Source organism: Otolemur garnettii, unplaced genomic scaffold (genome assembly GCF_000181295.1).
Source record: "Otolemur garnettii isolate 467f Iridium unplaced genomic scaffold, OtoGar3 scaffold00023, whole genome shotgun sequence".
Classification (NCBI taxonomy): Eukaryota; Metazoa; Chordata; class Mammalia; order Primates; family Galagidae; genus Otolemur; species Otolemur garnettii.
In genome coordinates, this window is record NW_003852418.1 from 10,899,717 (window position 1) to 10,921,341 (window position 21,625).

At 48.4% G+C, this 21,625-nt stretch overlaps 1 protein-coding gene across 1 annotated transcript in view; it reads right to left on the reverse strand.

Annotated features, from left to right (window-relative positions):
• Nucleotides 1–691: 691 nt before the first annotated feature.
• KCNB1 (potassium voltage-gated channel subfamily B member 1) overlaps nucleotides 692–21,625 on the reverse strand; it is a 101,322-nt gene continuing 80,388 nt past the window's right edge. The window contains exon 3 of the mRNA XM_003787685.3: nucleotides 692–3,695. Within this exon, the coding sequence (XP_003787733.1) occupies nucleotides 1,686–3,695 (2,010 nt within the window). The 3' untranslated portion in view covers nucleotides 692–1,685. The remainder of the gene's footprint in view (nucleotides 3,696–21,625) is intronic.

Here is a 21,625-nt window from a genome sequence, read left to right on the forward strand (position 1 = left end):
ACAAGCCAACACCATAGCCTCGGATTGCTCAGTGGTTCAATCCAAGGTCACTGTACTGAGGAAGTTCCAACAACGCCATGCTGTTGGACTAAAAGCAGGCCTGTAGTGTCAGCTCATCAAACTAAGACAGGAAGACCAACACCAAGAAATACACCAGGACCACTCGGGATGCACACACATACTTATTGCTTTTGTCTGTACTGGCTGCATTGATGGCTGCAGGAAGGAGAGTTGAGCTTTCAGTACAGACAGTGACACTGAAAACACATCAATGGCTGGTTGACAAGAAAGGGAACAGAATAAAACACCCAGTGTCCAACTGTCACTGTGTCCTTCTGAGATGTGCATGTCTCCTATACACTTAACATTATGAGAGGCCCCACCTGAGGGGGGCCAAAACCCCTGCTGACCCAGGAGGGTTAAGGGGGAACTTCGGAGGGACAGGAAAGGAGCCCGAAGACGTTGACATGGCAGACAGTGATATCAGCGCAATATCACCCACCGTGGCCAGAAACAGGCTCGTAGCAACAACCCAACTACAGTCCCGGTAAGTGGCCCACGGAAATAATGCTTGTTTTAAAGTGCAAGATGTTGACACTGTCCCTGGTAGAACCTATTTTTTGAAAAACAATAAAGTGCTTTTTATTTTAAATTTTTTTTTAGCTTTAAAACCACAGGAAACAAAAAAAAAAAAAAAAAAAAGAATTTCTTTTATCTTAGGCGCTTTACCTGTCGGAGCAGGAAGTATTCAAAGTCTGAACTGGGCATTTCAATGATGGGTATTTTTTTTCCTTTCATTTTAGTAAGTTAAAAAAAATCAATTTTTATGCTATTCTTTAATAACACAGTCTCTTTGAATAAGCTATTTCTTTTGCATATTTGACACTTGCATATCTTTTGAGTCTACACTAGCGATATACAGAAAACGTTTTCCTCCTCCTACAACCCTAAAGCAATGCTCCAAGTTCCTACTGTTGGCTGAGTGCCCGCCTTCTGAACCCTTCCCAGATTGCCAGGGGGCAATTAGAATTGAGTACAAGTGGTGCAACTCACCCTGATGATATCTCAAAAATATAAAATCTCAGGTACTATGGAACACCGAAGTCAATGAAGACATTTGAATTACAGTTTTGCGCTGGGATCGTGGCTTATGGCGCAGAGATTTCCCCATGACACGAGCATTCCCCGTAGCCTTCTAATTGTGGGATCCATCCAGGAGGTGATGGACAGATGTTCCTAGAGGTGGCCGGGCAACACCTAATATCACACTGGTCAAACCACTCTTTCAACACCAGCCACTTGTTCCAGCATCCTTCTTGAGCTGAAGCAAGGAGGGATGGAAATGTCTTCAGGGGCTGTGATGGAAAGCCATGAGATTAGGATGCGGAGTAGGTGGCCTGGGTTATGTCTAGAATGGTGGTGTGAGTTCTGTTCACGTCATCTCCCAAAGAGGGCAGTAGAATTGTCAGAAGGAAGTGCTGTACCCTATGGCTTGGCCAACTTCATGCTGATGAACCTGTCATGGCTGTCAGGGTCTTAGGGGCCTTCTCTGGAGTCTCTCTTCTTTCTGGGGGCTTTGCAGGGCCTTACTGTATCAGAGTTCATGAAGAAAAACTCCATGGCTTTGCTGAACAGGCCTCCTCTTTGGACCTTGCCCAAAAGTCTCTCCTCCCTGGTAGGGCCATTCAGATGCTCTGATCCCGTGTGCTTCCATGGGCTCCTCCCCCTGGCAACACGCGGACATCAGGGGAGATGTGGTTCTCAAGTTTGCACTTTTCCTGACCACTGGGGCCCTTTCCAGTCAATGCTTCTGTAGAGTAAATACAGTTCTGCCTTAAGAACTTAGGGGAGGTGGGTAAGGGGGAACTTTCAAAGTGGTTCTTCTCTGATCTTGTCCCAACACTGAACTTGGGGCTGGTGCTCCCCTGGAGGCTTTTGGGAGGGCTGGAGTCCACACTGTAGAGTAGCTGCCCCTCATCATCTGTGTCTGCGTCAATGTACTGGTGGATTCCCGCCTCGAAGTTAAATGCTATTGCTGTGTGTTTCTCAGGCGACCGGGGGGGTGTCCTAGCACTTGCTGTAGTGTAGATGGAGGACTCTGGGCTCAGCACAGGCTTGTCCAACAGTGTGGCACACTCCAATCCAGCGACAGCAGCTGCAGCACCCCCCCGGTTCCTAAGAGGGTCATGATACATTCCCAGAGCAGGGAGTAATGGACTGGCATCGCCCTCCATGAAGTTGACTTTAAGTGCTCGGAGCTTCAAGGGGTTGTTTGTCTTCATAGAACTCTTGGGGCTCTCAATGAAGAAACTAGAGCGAAGACTGGCATCTGGGGTGGGGTTGGCCTCTACAAATCTACCACCACTGGCGCCCAGAGCTCCCCGCCAGCCCACCTCTGGGGCCATGCTGCCCCCAGGCTTGCTGGGGAGTGATGTTAAAGGGCTGTGGGAAAATCTAGTGGCTTCAGGGAAGTCTGTGGCACAGCTAATGAAGCTATCAATGCTCGACATACTTCGCATGTCAATGACCCCTTCTGTGCGAGTGGGCAGAGGGGCTACAGGACTTGGGACACTCTCCATTTCAAGTTCTTCCTTTGGTTTGCTCTGTGTTGCTGACTCCTTGGTATTGAGGATGGGTTGGGATTGGGTCTTGGCCATCTTATTGTACATGTCTTCCAATTGCTGAACATTTAGGTGCTGAGGACTAGAAGATGATCTGGCCTTCTCAGGAGACCCCTGCTCCTTGGTTTCAAAGGACTTACTTGAGCTGGTTTCGGACAGTGTCCTCTTTGTCCATTTCCATTTGTTGGGAGACAAGTGGTTATCTTGCACTTTATCCTTCTTACTCATATTGTCCCCATTTTTCTCAACCACGATGTCCATCATCTCGATGCTCCGGGCGAAAGCGTCCTTCATGTTCATGGATACAATGCTGCCATTCCTCTTGGCTCTTTCCAGAGCCTCCCTCCGCTTGATTGCTTTCTCCTGCCTCTTCTGCTCCTTGTAGAACTCAGAGAAGTTATTGACAATGATGGGGATGGGAAGAGCAATCACCAGGACCCCTGCAATGCAGCAGAGCCCCCCAACAATTTTCCCCAGGAGAGTCTTGGGGTAGATGTCTCCATACCCAACAGTTGTCATCGTGATGGTGGCCCACCAGAAAGAGGCTGGGATGCTTTTGAACTTGGTGTCATCCTCATCCTTCTCGGCAAAGAAGACAAGACTGGAGAAGATCATGATGCCCATAGCGAGGAAGAGGATGAGCAAACCCAGCTCATTGTAGCTTCTCCGCAGAGTGAAGCCCAAAGACTGGAGGCCGGTGGAGTGGCGTGCAAGCTTAAGGATTCGGAGAATACGCATGATGCGGAAGATCTGGACCACGCGGCGGACATTCTGGAACTGCAGCACACTCTTGTTGGATTCGGTGAGGAAAATGGTGACATAGTATGGCAGGATGGCCAACAAGTCAATGGCGTTGAGTGGGCCCTTGAAGAACTTCCACTTCTTGGGCGAGGAGAGGAAGCGCAGCAGGTACTCCATGGTGAACCATGCGATGCACACGGCCTCCACGTGGGCCAGCTGGGGGTTGTCTGTGGTCTGGCCAAACTCATCGAGGCTCTGCAGTTCAGGCAGGGTGTTGAGGGACAGGGCAATGGTGGACAGGACGATGAACATGATGGAGATTATAGCAAGGATCTGTGAGGAGAAGAGAGTCAGATTTAGTAATCAACCACCAATAAGATGATCATCATAATACCCTGTGTCTACAGGGCACATCTCAATGTTCAGGAGCATTTTTACATTTCATTAGCCACTTAATGACCGAATATTTGAGCTAAAAAGATAATTTATCTGAATTCATTTATTGTCTGGGTGTGGAAACTGGGGCTCAGAGAATTGAGATGATTTAATCAGCAAGCTCAGGGACGGCAAACTTAACAAAGGGCCAAATGGTAACTATTTTAATCTCTGCAGCCCAGGCACTCTCTGTTGCATTTGTGCCATGAAAGCAATCTTGGACAACATGAACAAACAGACATGGCTGTGTTTCAATAAAACTTTATTTACAAAAACAGGCAGTGGACTAAATTTGACCATTGGCCATGGTTTGCTGACTTCTGATCTAGATCAGTGGTTCATAGCTGTTATGGGATGGGGTGCTACTTTCATGACAATGATACTAATAACAATAGCTACCCTTTATTGGGTATTTGTTGTGTACTAAGCACTTTCCACGCAATAGCTTGTTTTGTTTCCACAATAACCCCATTCAGCATTATTAGCTCCATTAGCAGAAGTGGAAACTTGGGCTTCCACAGCTAGTACATAGCAGAACCAGAATGTTGGCCCAGGTCTGTCGGACCCCAGAGCATGAGCTCCTAAGGCTGTGTTGAAAACCAGATGAAAGCTAAAAACTTCTTGCTAGAAAAATTTCCAGATACCCGAGGTTTTGCAGGTGATTTCCAAGGAGGCATAGACATCCTGGACCCATGTTAATACCTGGTTGGAACTATGAACTTTCTGAGGCTAAAGATATTGGCTTAACTACCTTGGAGTACCAGGATCAAGAAGAGGGCATGCTCTAGAGAAAGAACTCAAGATATTTGAGTTAATGGAATCTAATCAAATCTGCAGACTATGCAGAAAAGCAAGTAGATTTAATTGCTCTGAGAGTCTTTTTTCTAAAATACAAATCCAATCATATTACGCATCTGCTTAATAAATTTCCAGGAATCCTCAAGACTAGACTAGAAACCTTAAACACATCTATCAGGCCTCCCCACACCTGTCTTTATTTTGGAGACTTGCCCTTCCTTGTCCCCTGCCCCTGCTGAAGGGGGTGAGAGACTGGTCACTGTGCTCCTATCATCTGATCCCAGCTGCTGCTGATCGGCCCAGGTTTGGACAGAAAACCAAGCTAAGCCAATCTGTACGCTGGGCTCAGCCAATCCATTTTTGAGAATTTGAGCTCAGAGATCCAGGAGGGAAGTGGGTTATGTGAGGTTGAGCCCCTGAATTAAACAGTCAAGTAGAATCTAGGCTTGAACCAACTTGGTGCTAAGTCCAAGCCCCAAGCAAGTGTCTCCCAAGTTGCAGGAGGCAGAGAGGCCATAAAAAAATCAGAAAGCCAAACCTCTGAGAGAAGCCAGAGAATGAAGGGAAGAGGCAAAGGGCGGGTGCAGTGAGGACACACAGGAGGGTCCTGAGAGCGTGCACTGGGTCTCAGTCAGTCTGGGGTTCAAGCCCCAGCTCTGCCACTTCCTTACTGTGAACAAGTTATTTAACCCCTCTAAGCCTCAGTTTCCTTATCTGCAAAATGGGATGCTAACAACAGTATCTGTTTCAGAGAAGCTCTGTGAAGATTAAATGTGTTAACACATGCCAAGTGCTGAGGAGAGATCCCAGCAGCACACGGGGTATGTCTCATAGACGGCAGCTATCATCACAAGGGAAACATCCCAGCCCACGACACCCGGTCAACCTAGACCACCGAGCCTTGGAGTGGCCCAGTTGGCCTTTGCTGCCTGCCCTTGTCTGCCACCGCCTGCTGTATCCTATAAGTAAACCCAGGGGCTGCAAGGGTGAGTGTGAGGTTTCTGGCGCCTGCGGTGTCAAAGGACATGTGGTTGTTGAGTCCCTTTCATTTTGACTTTGACCCCTCTCTCTGGCCTTTCTTGCCCCAGGTTCCCAAACTTCATACTCGGTCAATTCTGTATGTCTGAGCCTTTTTCTATCTGTCTGGTGAATTCCAATGCATCTTTTAAAATCCAGCCCAAGTGGCTCCTTCCCTCTGAAGTTGGCCCTGCTTTCCCCAGGCAAGGCTGGCTGCTCCATCCTCGGGGCCCCATCATCATTTTGCCATGCCTTGGGGATACTTACCCTCTATCCTGTTACAGGTGCACATGTGTGCGTGCATGCGTGTGTGTTATCCTGTAACAGGTGCACATGTGTGCGTGCATGCGTGTGTGTCTGTGTGTGTGCATGGTGCCAATTGTTGCCCAGAATCTGTAAGCATTGTACGGACAGGGATCGGTCCTGAGTTTATCTGAGCACCCCCAGTACCTCACCCAGGGCATGACACCCAGTGTTTGTTGGCTGTTGAGCAAGTTCACGGAGCTATAGTTGGAAGGGCCAGAACCAGAAAATTCAATTTTCAAGCTGGCAAAGATTTATTGATTGTCTACTATATGCAAGGCACTTTGCATGACATGGGGGATACCACAGGTAGCAAGAGACTCTGGTGCCCTCATCGGCCACCATGGAAGGTAAAGGGACTATTGTACGATGGGGTGTTTCCCCACCCTCAGCTGCTTTACCAACTTCTTGATTTTTTTGCTATAGTCATCTCTGACACAGACAAAAAATAGCTTTTGAGTCTTAGTTTCTTGACTCATACTCATTGGGAGAAAAGTCTGTAATCACTTTATAAAGTGAAATATTTGATACCTACAATAGTAGATCTCATTTGCATATAATTTATAAACCATAATGAATACCTGTGAAGCCCGCACCCAAATCGAAGAACAGAGCAGGCTCGTCCTTCCTCTGTGTTCTTCTCAGCCCAGAGGAAACCTCTGGGTGGATTTTTTAAATCCCTTTGTTTCTTTGTATAGTTTTCAATACCAATATATGTGTCCCCACACACACTGTCACACTGTTTTTTTTTGAGACAGAACCTCACTTTGTTGCTCTCAGTAGAGTGCCAGGGCATCATAGCTCACAGCAATCTCAAACACTTGGGCTCAAGTGATCCTCTTGCCTCAGCCTCCTGAGTAGCTGGGACTACAGGCGTCCGCCACAATGCCTGACTACTTTTAGAGACGGGGTTTCACTCTAGCTCAGGCTGGTCTCGAACTCATGAGGTCAGGCGATTCACCTGCCTCTGCCTCCCAAAGTGCTGAGATTACAGCCTGAGCCACCGTGCCCGGCCCTGTGTTTTGGTTGTTTTGACATCATACTGTGTGTTTTCTTCTCCTTGTAACACTCTTTCTTTACTAGGTACAACAAAAAACAAGCCTGCTCACCTTATTTTAGCCTTAGTGTAAGAAAATAACATGCAAAATTGCTGATTTTTTTTTTTGTGTGTGTGTGTGTGTGTGCTAGGGATACTCAAAATAAATATATGATTATTGGAATAATGGATGTTGGCAGACGGCTTTTTGCAGCTCCCGCCCGTGTGAGGTTAGGAGTGTGCTCCCTGGAGTTGGAATCGTAGCTCAGCCACTCATTGGCCAAGTGGCCCTGGGCATCAAAACTTCTTATTTGTTTTCTTATTGTAAGATGTTTTCTTATTTGTAAGATGAAGATCTACCAATTGTATTTAATGGGATGATTTTGACCCTTGAGGACCTTGGCAATTTCTACAGAAATTTTTGGCTATTACTGCTTGGGGGAGGGGTGCTCCTGGAATCCAGTGGGTCAAGGTCATGGATGGTTATAAACGTCCTAGAGTGCACAGGACTGTCCCTCCGCAAGCAACGAATTACCCAGCCCCAAACATCAATAGTAGCAAGGCTGGGTGATTCTGGGATATACCAACAGCCAGCCCCTCCCTAGTTGGGGGGTGTGGTCACACACTAGGTCACATCTTACAGGGCAGCCCACCAGCCTAAGGCTGAGTCCTACAGGGAACCTCTCCAGTCTCATTCCTTGGAGGTCTGTTTCTTTAAGAGCTAGGAGGTCCCATTTCCCCCAGAGGCTGGCAGGGGAAGCCTGCTCCAGTTTCTAACCCCTAGACAACTCCAGGGAAGGCCCACATAATTGATGTTCTGCTGACAGATGCATGAATTATGCACCCGGCCCCTGGGGCCTGTTATTCTAAGGCAGACACCCCCTTTGTACCTGAGAATGTGCCCTCCTCCACCCTCCCTACAGCCTGAAAGGAGAAAAGGAGGGCAGAGGCCCCACTGGATCCTGCGGGGACACCTGCTGCTCAGGGGTGGGGTTGGGAGGGTCAGTGTACAGCAGGTCTCCGCCCCCTCCATCAAGGCAGAGGGTGTAGTAACAGCATGGTAGGGTCTCTCCTGCCCCACCACTCCTGGCCCTGCTTACAAGAAGTTTTTCTCTTCCAGACCCTGTGAAGCCCTTAGAGTCAAGGCCGCACCTCTAGCCTGGGAAACATCCTAATGTGAATGAAACTCTCTATGCCTCAGTTTCCCCCTCTGTAAGATGGGAGGTCATTGTAAGTCTGAGAATTCAATGAGTTCCTAAGACCCTGAATTCTTAACTTTTATTGTTTTTATCATTCCACAGCTTTACATTTATTTATAAGTTGGTTTTGAACTCGGGTTTGAGTCCTGGTGCTCCTGGTTTCCAGCTACGTGGCCTTGGACAAGTCACTTCCCCTAATTTGAGCCACCATTTCCTTTTCTCTAAAATGGAGATGAGGCTGGGTGTGGTGGTTCCTAGCACTTTGGGGGGCTGAGGGAGGAGCATCACTTTAGGCCAGGAGTTTGAGACCAGTCTGAGCAACATAGGGAGATCCCCATCTCTACAAAAAATAAAAATTTAAAAATTTAAAATAAATGGGCTGGGCATGGTGGCTCATGCCTGTAATCCTAGCACTCTAGGAGGCTGAGGTAGGAGGATTGCTTGAGTTCAGGAGTTCAAGACTAGCCTGAGCAAGAGTGAGACTCCCATTTCCACCAAAAATAGAAAAATTAGTCGGGTGTTGTAGTGGGCTCTTGTAGTCCCAGCTACTTGGGAGGGTGGGGAGGAAGATTGCTTGAGCCTAGGAGTTTGAGGTGGTTGTGAGCTAGGCTGACATCATGGCACTCTAGCCTGGGCAACCGAGTGAGACTGACTCAAAAAAAAAGAGGATATGAAAGTAATTGAGCACTTACCACATAACAGCCACTTAATATATATTGTTATTAAATTATTAGTTGGGTAATTTAGTATTAAATCCCACTCCTAGCTCCTGGACTAACTGCTTCTGGAAGGCCAGGATTAGGTCTGTAGACCCCCAGTGACCGGTTAAGTAAGGCAGCAGCTGTCCTCTGAACAGCTCTTAAGCCCAGATGGACAGTGTTGATTTAGCCTCTGGGGCAGACCCTAGGAATGGGGGACAAGCCACCACCTGGGAGTCCTCCTGGCCCTAACTCAGGCTCTGATGGAGCCTCTGCTTTTCTGGGATCCGAGCCTAATCGGGTTTGGGCAGAACTCCAGGAACCCGGGGAGCAGAGGCAAGAGCCAGCATCAGGGACTCAGAGGCTGTCCCCAAATTCCCTCCCTGCAAGGAGGTTCTTGGAGCCCACTTGTCTGCACCAAATGGGAGGGGGGGCTTTGGTTCTCTGAGAGAGGAGATCACCATGTGAGGGTCCCCAGGGTGGAATTCAGGAGTGCTGCAGCCAGACTGTCCTCATTGATGGCTTTGGTGGCTGGTCACCACCAGCTGATGCCTACACTGTTTATCAAGGCCTCTGCACACTTTCCTGCTCTTCCAGGAATATGGACACGGCTCGGGAACGTCCATGCAGGAAAGTGGTCAAGCTCCTCTCTGGAAAGATGGGGAGACTCAAGCAGAGAACCTGCATTACCTAGTTGGTGTAGTCAAGGCTGAATAGTAACCCCTGGAGCTTTGTCAAGCTGGGAGCTGCTCCTGGGGTCCGGGGCTTGCAAACTGCTCTTCACACACATGTGGGTTTATAACAGCAGGAGCCGTAACAGTCCCGAAGTGGAAGCACTTGTCCATCAACTACTGAATGGATAAACAAAATGCAGTCTAGCCGTACAATAGCATAGTCTTCATCCACAAAAAGGAATGAGGTACCGATATGTGCCACAACACGGAGGAAGCACAAAAGCACTATGTTAAAAGAAACCGGACACAAAAAGCCACAGATTATATGATTCTATTTATAGGAGATGCCCACATAAGGCGAATCTATGGAGACAGAAAGTAGGTTAGTGGTTACCAAGGTGGGGATAGGGATTAACAGTTAATGGGCATGAGGAATCTCATTGGGATGAAAATGTTCTAAAACTAGTTTGGGATACAACTTAGTAAGACTTACTAACAAGCATCGAATTGCACAATACAAATGGGTGTGTTACATGATATGCAAAGTACGTCTTGATCTGGTTATATGAGAAGTTGCTTCCCATGGGGGCAGCTCATTGCTTTCCATCCCCACAACCACACAGGTAGGTCACAAGAGAGAAGCAGAAATGCAGGCAAGCCATGGTCCTGCTGTAAACCCTACTACGCCCCCCGGCTCTCAGTGAAGTTCTGATTCCTTTGCATCTAGTTGTCATGTTTGTTGAGCATTTACTAAGTGCTAGGACGTTGCCGAGGAGGCAGCATGAATGAGAAAGAAAATTTCCCTGATCTCATGGAGTTGGTAGGGAGAGACAGACAAAAATAAAATCTATGTCTGTTTATCTATCTATCCATCTATCTATCTACCTATACCAGGAATGGAGCAAGGTGATATCAGGTAGTGTTATCTTCTGTGTCTTATTGAGAAAAAACCCAGGGGCATCAGTAGAAAACACTGGAGGTGTCCACGGGAGGTTGGGCGGTCAGGGCAGGCCTCTCTTAGGAGGTGCTGAGTTGCTGAGACTTAGGATGAGAAGGAGTGTGTGTCATTTGAAGATCTGAATGTTCCAGGAATAAGGCACAGCTCGTACCAAGGCCCTGAGGTGGGAATGAGCTTGGCATGTCCAGTAACAGAAGAAAGGTCAGGGTGGCTGGGGCTGCGTGAGGGAGGGGGAGAGTGGGAGGAGGTGAGGTGAGGGAGGCAAGAGGACCTGATGAAGCAGGATGAAGAGATCTGGCTTTTATATTCAGGCCACCTTTCTCGTCTCCCATTTGCCCTGTTTCCACGGCGTATTCCGTACCAAATCATGGTAAAACCACACGCAGTTTCCACGCCGTATCTCCAGATCCTTGCCTTTGCTGTGCCCTCTGCCTTGTGTATCCCCCCATTCCACTTCTGGCTGATTCTTGCTGCCCCATTCAGGCCTCAGCTTGGGGCCCCTTGCTTCAGCAAAGCCTCTCTGGCCCCCTGGTCCAAGTTGAGCATCTGGGTCCTCGGGACTCCCACAACCTTTGAGCACCTCCTATTACAGCACAGATATGGCTGAGCTACAATTCTTTTCTCCTCTCTGTCCCACTATAAAGCATCAGCTCCATGACGGCCCAGATGGGGTCTGTCTTGCTGTGTCTCCAGCTCCTAAAACAGTGCCTGGCACAGAAAGGGTGCTTCCTTACAGGGTCGATAAATGAGCAAACCAGGAAATGAATGAAACTGAAGCTAAAAGAATGAAGCGAATTCTCCAGGGTCACAGCTTGTAAGCGGTAGATCCAGGACTCCATCTCGGGTCTGTTGGTTTCCCCAAGACTTTTTCAAGGGCGCTGGAGGCAGTGGCTTCTGGACTGTCAAACCTCTCTCTCCTTTTATGGTGCTTCCGTTTCCCCCAGCTTTAAAGGGGGATTACAGCCAGGGAGTTTTAATTAGAAGGGTCACTGGTGTAGATCCGATTAAGGGATTGGGAGCAGGCTGATGGTTCTGCCCCCTCCTCTACAGGTGGGGGGGGCACGAGTTGGGAAGTTGGTAAGAAACTGGAGTCAGAAGCCTGCAGGGGGCATTGAGGGGCACAAAAGGACAGGAATCCTTTCCTGCTTACACAAGAAAGGATGGAGCCAGAGGAAGAAACAGAGTCACAAAGGTGGAAAGGGGAGCAGCGGCACTGCTGACAGCACCCTGTCATTATAATCCAGAGGCCTTGGGGCTGAGAAATTTACCTTTACTTAGTTGCCCAGTTTTCAAGATTGGCAGATTTCACATAAAAATCCAGATTCTCAGATTCCCTTGGAAAACCAGACCCTATTTCTTCACCCCACTGGCACTCCTAGTGGCAACCCCTGGGTGGAGCCGGGGAGCAGCTGCTCCATTAGACAGGACACGTCCCCCTAATCTGCCATAGGCCCTTCCCTCCTTCCCTGATGTGTCAGGTCTCTGCGGGCAGTGGAGTTTGCCATCCCGGACACACCTGCCTCAGTAATGATATAGCAACGGCTGCCTGACCTGCTGCCATGGGAAGAACTTTCCAGATAAGAGCTGCACCTGATTGCACAAGTCAGGAACACAGGGGTCATACGTGCTGCACCCTGCCGATCCCGATACCCAATCCATGACTGAATCTGATCAGCTGTCATTCACAAACATCTCTGTGTCTGTTCTATTCTCTTTACCCACACAGCCCCTGCCCAGCCCCAAGCCACCATCCGCTCTCATCAGGCCCATGCAAAGAGACAGCTATCAGGTCTTCCCAAAGCCGCTCCGGCCCACTGTGGCAAAGACCGCCAGATATCCTCAATATCTATTCTTCCCTTCTTCTACCATCATCACTTTAGTTGGACACGGGACTACCCGGAATAAAGACTACATTCCCGGCTTCCCTTGCAGCTAGACATGGACCTGTGATTAAGTTTAGTTAATGGAAGGTGAGCAGAAATAGCACAAGCCCTTTCCCCATTTCCTCCTTCTTGTTGTCTGGAGGCAGACATGATGGGCCAAGCTGGAGCAACTACCTGGATCCAAGATGGAAGTTAATCCGAGCCCCAGACTGGCACTTTACCAAAAAAGTTTGCCAGCTCCTGTTCTATCTGATAACATCTATCTTGTTTAAGCACTGTGTTTTGTAATCTCACTGTTACAGTAGCTTAGTCTATACCTACCCTAACCCTCCAGGCCTATCTTGTTCAGTGCTTTCTTTGCCCTCTCACCACAGACATAGTGGCCCTTCCTCCATCCCTCATAGTCTCCATAGTTCTTCTTGCCACATGGCCTTTGCCCCTTCTGTTCCTTCTGCTGACAATGCTTTTCCCTCCACTCTGCCTGCTTATCTTCTATTCATCCTTCTTAGCTTAAGCATCACCTCCTCAGAGAAGCCATCCCCGATCTTCCTGACCAAGTCAAACCCCAATCACAGGGGCAATAACGTCCATCTCCACTGACTGTATGCATGCAATGTGAGGGCAGGGGTTGCACCTGAGTTTCTTCAATCTTGGCTTTTAAAAGCACCACAGTAGGTGCTCAATAAATATTTATGTAGTGAAGGACCTTGTTTCATCCTGATAAGAATCCCATAGGCTGGTTTGGCGCCTGTAGCTCAGGGGCTAAGGCTCTGGCCACATATACCAGGGCTGGCGGGTTCGAACCTGGCCCAGGCCTGCCACTCAACAATAACAACTACAACCACAACAACAAAAAATAGCCGGGTGTTGTGGCAGGCACCTGTAGTCTTAGCTGCCTGGGGGGCTGAGGCAAAAGAATCTCTTAAGCCCAAGAGTTTGAGATTGCTGTGAGCTGCGATGCCACTGCACTCTATAGAGGGCAACATACTGAGACTCTGTCTCAAAAAAAAAAAAATCCTACAGGCTGGCTCAGCGCCTGTGGCTCAAGCAGCTAAGGCACCTGCCACATACACCTGAGCTGGCGGGTTTGAATCCAGCTGGGCCCGGCAAACAACAATGATGGCTGCAACCAAAAAATAGCTGGGCGTTGTGGCGGGCGCCTATAGTCCCAAGTACTTGGGAGGCGGAGGCAGGAGACTCGCTTGAGCCCTGGATTTGGAGGTTGCTGTGAGCTGTGATGCCACAGCATTCTACCCCAGGGACAGCTTGAGGCTCTGTCTCAAAAAAAAAAAAAAAATCCTACAGGCTGTGCTGGGCCTCTCCCATTTTATAATTGGGAAGAGAACAAATGTCTAAGGTGACAATTAAGAAAGCAGCAGAGGCAGAGTTTAAACCCATGTTTCCTAGACCCTGAAGCCCCTTTCTTATTTGTTTATCTTTTAAACAACCAGGACTTTTCTTATCCTATTATCCTGAGGTCTGGTTTATGATTTTTAATTCATACTCTCGCTTGAATGGTCTTGCTGAAGTGACTAGACTCTTTCCAACAAGCCCTGGGTTGGGCAACCTCTTCCTAACAGGCCAGCTTCACCCAAGGCAGGAATTTTGGGAGCTGGTGATGTGACTGCCTCCTGCCCACCTGGAGATAAGAGCCTCTGGTGGGGGAGAAGGAGGGACTCGACCTTGGTGTCCGCAGAGGGAGGGGTGATGAAGGGTGCTTGTCTCTGAAGGGGAGAAAACAGAAGACCGTGTCCTTCCTGCTTGGGTGATCACCAATTTCCTATATTTGCTGAGGTTGTGAGCAGGTGAGGGAGAGACTGCCAGGTTTAACCGTGATGAATGGAACTGGTCCACCCCTGCTGCAGAGAGCAGTGTCTTGAATGAAGAGCCAGGGAAATGTTAGGCAAGGACCGTGTCCACAGGTTCTGCTGGCCACAAACCAGTCCGCTTGCCCCCGAGACTGGTAGGGTGGGGAGGGGGGAGGGTAGTCTCTGAGAGCTTGGCCAAAGTGGCTGGGCTGCTAAGGGAAGCTAATTATGTGAGTCTGGAGAGATGCTGGGGCTGGGTACCACTCTGGCTAACATCAGAATAAGGGCTCTGTGAGTGGTCTTTTTTTGACAATAACCAGATTTGCTGGTTAATGTCCAACATACATTTAGAAAGAGGCATATGAGTGGCTTAACAATAGATCTTTCTCACGTAGCAGTTTCCCACTGAGGTGAAATGCACATGTGGGTAGTTGGGACACCTACTTTTAATTCTGGCTGGGCATCCTCAGGCCACTGTCTTCACATCTCTGGTCTTTCTGATGTAGTATCCACAGAGAGTCTGGTGGATCTCCAGCACAGTTCCTTTCTAAGCAGTGACTCCACTATCTCTGGCCTCCACTCTTGCCAAAGCAGACAGAGAGACAGCAAGGACCGGACACACTTGCTCTGAAATGCCTGAGTCCAGAAGTGATACACACCATTCCCTCCCCTGCTCGTGAAGTCTATGATGTCCCTCAGGGGGATGCAGTAAGTGCATTGAAACCTATCAAATGCTTCACAGCAGGCGAGGGAGATGGTCCTCAGTGTGGGTCCAGGCCTAGTAGGATATACAGAGTGCAGAAGAAATGACTAGCATTTCTACTTTTTACTGTAGAGAAAAAAGCTCCGAGAAATCAAGCCTTACTGCCATTTAGTTCACGAATTAATATCTATATCCTTGTTCACTCCCTGTGTCAGCCAGCTGTAGGGGACACAGAAGTGCCCCAAAGGAACCGTAAGGGTGCTTCAGCTCAGGGTGGCTGACCAGGGAAGCCTCACATCTTTCTCTGACACAACCACGCAGCGTATATACACCTGGGGTGGAGACTCCCAGCGCTGCTGGGGTCTGTTCTCATCTTCCTCCCAGGCACACTAGAGGACTCTGTTTCCTCCAGGCAGTCTGGCAGAGCTGTCTGGCTGGTTCTGGCCTGTTTGGAGGTGACGTGCTGTGGCATTAACGGTGGGTGTGAGTTCATCACATGCAAACTTTGATGTGTGAAGTCAAGAGATGGAGCGCTTGTTCCGTAATCTAGCATCTTCTGGCTAGTTCGTGTGGCTGAGTCAGATTGCAGATTCTGTTCTCTGGCTCTAACCTAACTAGTCCTCTCAGACAAGGATGAAAGGCTAACAAAGGTCCTGGCAAAGCCATGAAGGTTGGAAGCAGGGTTAGTGACCCACACGAAGGGGAACATGTTGACGATGGCCTAACCGCTGCCTCTCTCCAGGGTACGAGCAGCCCTGTGGCAGCCACAGTGCCAGGTTGAAACAACAGTGATCTCATCAGACCTGACAAGAAGCTGCTAAAAAACAGTGAGAATTATCAGGAAGACTCTTTGTGATATGATTTTTCATCCCCTTGCTTTTACAATGAGCCCTGTCTTCATTCATTTTATCAAGTAAAAGAAGGCAGAATAGATGGAGAAATGAGCTTGCAGATCTAGGTGGAGAGAGACAGCGGCATATGTTGGCTGGAACCCAGATCCTCACTTTAATCCCAGCTTCCCAGCTTTGCAGCGGTGAGACCTCAGGCAAGTATCCTAACCTCCCTGAGCCTCAGTCTCTCCATCTGTGCAATGGGGATCTCCACTCACCGGGAGTCAGGGGAGAATTCAAGGAGACAATGCACGTGGTGCCTTGCACAAAGTAAGGGCTCAACAAATGCTAGTTGTTCATTTGTTTTCAAACTGGGAGGGACGCTTCGCCTCGATTTAAGGACAACCTATTGGTGGGAGCTGTTACAATGAAGTATTGTTATTATTCACTGGAAGGAGACGAGGCAGAAGGGTGGAATCAGTGAGACCTGGGTTCAAATCTTGTCCCTGACACTTAGCAGCTGTTTGAATTTATAGTTTTTTTCCTCTATAAAAAGGAAATATCCATACTTACATGATTAGGGTTTTTTTTCCCCCGAGATAGGGTCTTACTTTATCCCCCTTGGTAGAGTGCTATGTATCATAGCTCACAGCAATCTCAAACTCTTAAGCTCAAAGCGATCCTCGTTTCAGCCTCCCTGGTAGCTGAGACTACAGGTGCCCACCACAATGCCCAGCTTTTTTTTTTTTAAAACAGACAGAGTCTCACTCCTTCTCAGGCTGGTTTCGAACTCCTAAACTCAGGCAACCCCCCACCTGCCTTGGCCTCCCAGAGTGCTAGGATTATAGGCATGAACCACCGCACCCGGCCCATGGTCAGGTTTTTTTTTTCTTTGAGACAGTCCCCCTTTGTGTGGGACGTCTAGAAATCTCTTCCTCTTTCTGGATCTTTCTCCATCCTGCTTCCAGGGATGATCATGTGATGGCTGGGCCTTTAGCAGCCATTTAGAGCCATGAGGCTACAAGCCATACTCTAGGATAAGCTGAGCAGAGAAGTGGAAAGAGCTTGGGGCCATACAACTTTTTAGAGCTACCAGACTAGTCCTGGACTATTTACATATGAACTAATCCAAGAAAGACACTTTTCTTTCAAGTCTCTTTCTATTATAGCAGCCAGGCCTAGGTCCTAATCAACACATCTGTGATTAGACCAGTAAAACTCCAGTATGGACAGTCTACTCATTTGACTGACAGTGACACTGCAGCAAAAGAAATCAGCTGTCCAGAGTAACCTAGCAGTAGACTTGGAGCAAGTTGATCTGAAAACAGCTCTATTCCACAGCACTTGGGCAGCTCCCCTTGCCCTTAACCAGCTCCAGCCCACCCTTTCCTTCCTGCTCTGGACCTCAGTAACCTCTCACTTCCTGTTATAAAAAGGAAATCAACAGAGTCCTCGGCAGGTCTCATCTGCTATTTCCTGGGCTCCACCTAAAGAGACCTTTTCTTGCCACCTCTCCACTCCCCCCACCTCCAATTGGCTTTCTCCCTTCTTTCTGGATCTACTAGAAATGGCACCTCCTCAGAAAAACCTTACCAAGTTTTCCAGACGGGGTTAAATGCCCTTCCAGTGTGTCCCTGAGCCCTTTTGTTGCCCCTGCATTAGCAGTCTTTTTAAGAGAGAAATCAGGTCTTGCTCTCCTTCTTAAAGCCCTCCAGTGGCCTCCTGCACTCCTATTAAGGCCCAGACTCTTACAGAGGCTACAAGCTCTGCCTGACCTGGCCCACAGTGACCTCTCAGATCTCTTCTCCTCTGGGCTCCCCTCCGTGGTCACGCCCCTCCCGCCTCCCAGGCCACCCATCTGCTCCTTCCCTTGCCACTTCTGCCTCAAGGCTTCACACTTGCTGTTTCTCTGCCTGGAATCGCCTGCCTCTATTTGTCTATGACTGGCCCCATCTGGTCCCTCACACTCTTGCCTTACAGTGGCTGTCCCTGAACACCTGATTCCAAGTAGCCTCTTCAGTCACTCACTCCTGTTACACTGGTTTGCCTTCCTGGGGATTTGTCACAATCCGAAGTCATCTTGCTTATTCATTTGTGCACACATTTTATTTTGTGCTTCCTCACCAATACAGGTTAGCTCTAAAGGGTAGGGACTATAAATATTTTGCAAGGCTGAGTCCCCACTGCCCAGCACAGCCTAGTATGGGGTTGGCACTCAACAAATACTAGAGCATTAAATGAATGAATGAATAGGTGAATGGCTAGTTGGATGTTCAGTTGGATGGATGGATTGGTGGGTTTCGAAACCGTGACCCCAACCACCTCATCCAAATGCAACACATTTATTGAGTGTGCATCTTATGTGAGGCACCATGGGAAAATACAAGCTTGAATTAGCAGCTGAATGTCTGATAATGATCTAATAACACCTAATGTTTATTGATTTTCCCCTAAATCAGACACTGTGCCAACTGCCTTACATAACCAATCTAATTCACTCCTTATATCAACCCTAAGAAGTAGATGCTTTCATAATTCCTGTTTTGAAGTCGGAAAAACCATGGCACAAAAAGACGAGGCTGCATCGGAGGAGGAATCATTCAGGGCTTGAAGGCTAGAGGTGGATGCCTGCAGGCAGAGATGGGAGGAGGGTGTGTTCCAGGCAGAGGCAACTGCATGTGCAAAGGCCTGGACGTGGGGAACGATGGTCACAGGTATGGCCAAGGCAAGTATGCAGAGTGAGAAGGCTTTCTCTTTTTGTTTTTTTCAGATTTTTTTTTTTTTTCAGTTTTTGGCCAGGGCTGGGTTTGAACCCGCCACCTCTGGTATATGGGCCAGCGCCCTACTCCTTTGAGCCACAGGTGCCGCCCGAGAAGGCTTTCAAGAGTGTGGAAACCACCACCCCTGGACACCCAAGACATGCAAGGTCCCAAATCACTCCAGAAAGTGGCTTCTCTTATCACCTTTATTTTTTAGAAGATGAATCCAAAACTTGAAGCAATTAAATAACTTGCCTGGAGCCACACAGTAGAATTATGACTTGAATTCAGGCGGGCCTAACTCTGAGGGGGCCAAGCTGGGTCAGAGGGATATTCAGGGGTTCCAGAAAAAGATAATGAAAGCAAGCCAGGGAGGAACGTTAACTGAGTATGTGCTAGAAGGCAAGCACAGCGTATCATCTCATTGAACCCCCACAAGTACCTAGGGGGTAGGTATTATTATGGTGGATATGTTTGGGGATTTTTAGCATCTACTTTTTTGGAATTATCCCTCCTCCAATTTCATGTATTGAGTGAAGTTGACCCTATTCCTCAGTTCCAGGGTATAAGAATGAGACCCAAGCTTTATCCCTTCCCCATAGTGATTAGTTAAGTAGCATAAGCATGACTCAAACTGGCCAATCAGGGTTCATCTGGACTTTTTCTAGAATTATTGGGAAAGAGGTGCTCTCTTTCATCAGGGGTTGTCCAGTTGACTGGGTATCAGCCCAAAGAAGCTGGAGGCTAAGCTCTAGGTCTCTGGAGAGAATCTTCCCAAGAACGTTGCCAGTGCAGAGGGACTGTGTGCTGGGAGACAAAGGCAGGTTTCTGATGACACTATTTGAGCACCTGGATTCAGCCATTCCTGAAGACAATGACTCTGGACTTTCCAATAACATGAACCAATTTATGGCCCATTTTCAAAGCTTTTTGATTAGGTCAGTTCAGGCTGGATTTCTGACCCTTGCAAATAAAAAATGACCTGGTTGGCTGGGTGTGGTGACTCATGCCTGTAATCCTAGCATTCTGGGAGGCTGAGATGGGTGGATTGTTTGAGCTCAGGAGGTTGAGACCAGGTTGAATAAGAGTGAATTTCCATCTTTAGAAAAAATAGCCGTGGCTCGACACCTGTAGCACAGTGGTTACAATGCCAGCCACATACACTGGGGCTGGTGGGTTCAAAACTGGCCCTGGCCAGCTAAAACAACAATGACAACTACAACAAAAAAAGTAGCTGGGTATTGTCATGGGTGCCTGTCCCAGCTACCTGGGAGGCTGAGGCAAGAGAATTGCTTAAGTCCAAGAGTTGGAGGTTGCTGTGAGCTGTGACACCACAGCACTCTACTAATGGCGACATAGTGAGACTCTGTCTCAAAAAAAAAAAAAAAAAGAAAAAAAATAGCCAGGCATTGAAGCAGGCACTTGTAGTCCTAGCTACTTGGGAGGCTGAGGCAAGAGGATCACTTGAACCCAAGCATTTGAGGTTGCAATGAGCTATGACGCTACAGCACTCGACCAAGGGCGACATAGTGAGACTCCGTCTCAAAAAATTAAAAAAAAAAAAAAAGACCTAGCTAAGAAAAGTGTTGTCTTAACTTTACAGATGAGATAGGTAAGATTCACAGAGGTGAAATTATGTGGCTAGAACCACACAATCAGGAAGTGGATGAATCCCTTTGAGATGTCCCATAGAAGCTGCCTGGCATCTAGTAGGTCCTCAACAAATCCCAGTTCCCTTCATCCACAGACCAAGGGATAGTGGAGAGGAGGACTGGAAGAGATATGCCAACTAGAGACCCCCGACCACCCACCTCACCACACACAGACCAGGCTCCCAAGCTCCAAGCTGCTGCTCAGAGTCTGAATTTCACCTAGAATTTTTCAATCATTAACTCTCCCGGCCTCCACTTGGGGCTGGCAGGAGCAAGAACCAAGTCTCAGGAGTCAGCACATACAGTGAACCAGCTGCCAGGATGTTAGCATTTGCACAAAATTTCTGAGGATCCCACTCCCTTCAAAAAATGTCCTTCAAGGGTCCTGTCTACAATGCAGGATTTCTAGGGAAGTCCTAGCACTTACACTTAGCAGGAGCTTGCATGGAGAGTGGTCACTTAAACTTCTCAAACGTTCCTTCCCCTTGGAGTGAAGTAAGGGTTCAGCTTGCAAACTCTGACATTGCATAAACTTGGGTTCTGATCCTGTCTCTTGCCAGCTGGATGACTTTTGGTACATTACTTAACCTCTCTGAGCTCCTATGTGAAATGGGCAGGGTTGGAAGATGCTCTTAGAACAGAGTTGGAACTTTTTAGCTTCTGGGCAAGCAAGTGAGTTTTATAGATATAGATTAGGTTGAGCCCTGGTGTGGATGCCACATTGTCTCTCTGAGCCTCAGTTTCCTCATCTGTAAACCGGCGGTCAGAACCGTTCTCACGACACAAGTGGTTGGAAGGCAGAAATGAAATGGCACAGGGAACATGCCTACCCCAGGGCCTGCTACTTGGCGTCCATGATGGGAATGGCAAGTGTGAACCGAGGCCACCCTGCCGGTGGGAGGCCCCGCCCACTGGCAGAGAGTTTTGACCCACACAGTGAATTTGCTGCCAACGTTTATTTTCCCTGTGAATTCAGATTCCATCTTCTTGAGAAAAATCTGAAGCTCTGACTGCTCTGGATTCCCCCAGGCAGCAGCCAAATGGCCGAGAGTCCAGGCCTGTGCTCGACACGCCTCACATGCGCCCTGTGCACATTGTTTATGAGGTCTGTGTGGCCTCTGCAAGAATCTGGGTTTGTGAGCCCAGGAATAAATCACTAGAAGTGTGGCCGGCGATGAGGGAAAAGATTAAACAGCACCAGGGAAATATTTGTGGGTTGCGTATGGAATGCTGGGCCTGGAGCTCCAACTCAGGAACGTAGGGATGGAATGCCTGCCTGCCTAGGCCCCCCACCCTTGCGTGTGTGGCCTCTGCTTCTTCCTTAGAGCCTCTGATGGCATTTTTCCCTCCCCCTACTCTTTTCTCTTGCTTCTAGACTGCTCTGAAGCCCGTCCCATTCTGTACCACCCATTCTCTCACACGTCATAGAGTCATGGGATAAAAAAACAACAGGCAGGAGAGGGAGGATTATTTTAGCCCAACTGGCCTTGGAGGGCCTCCCTGAGGAGGT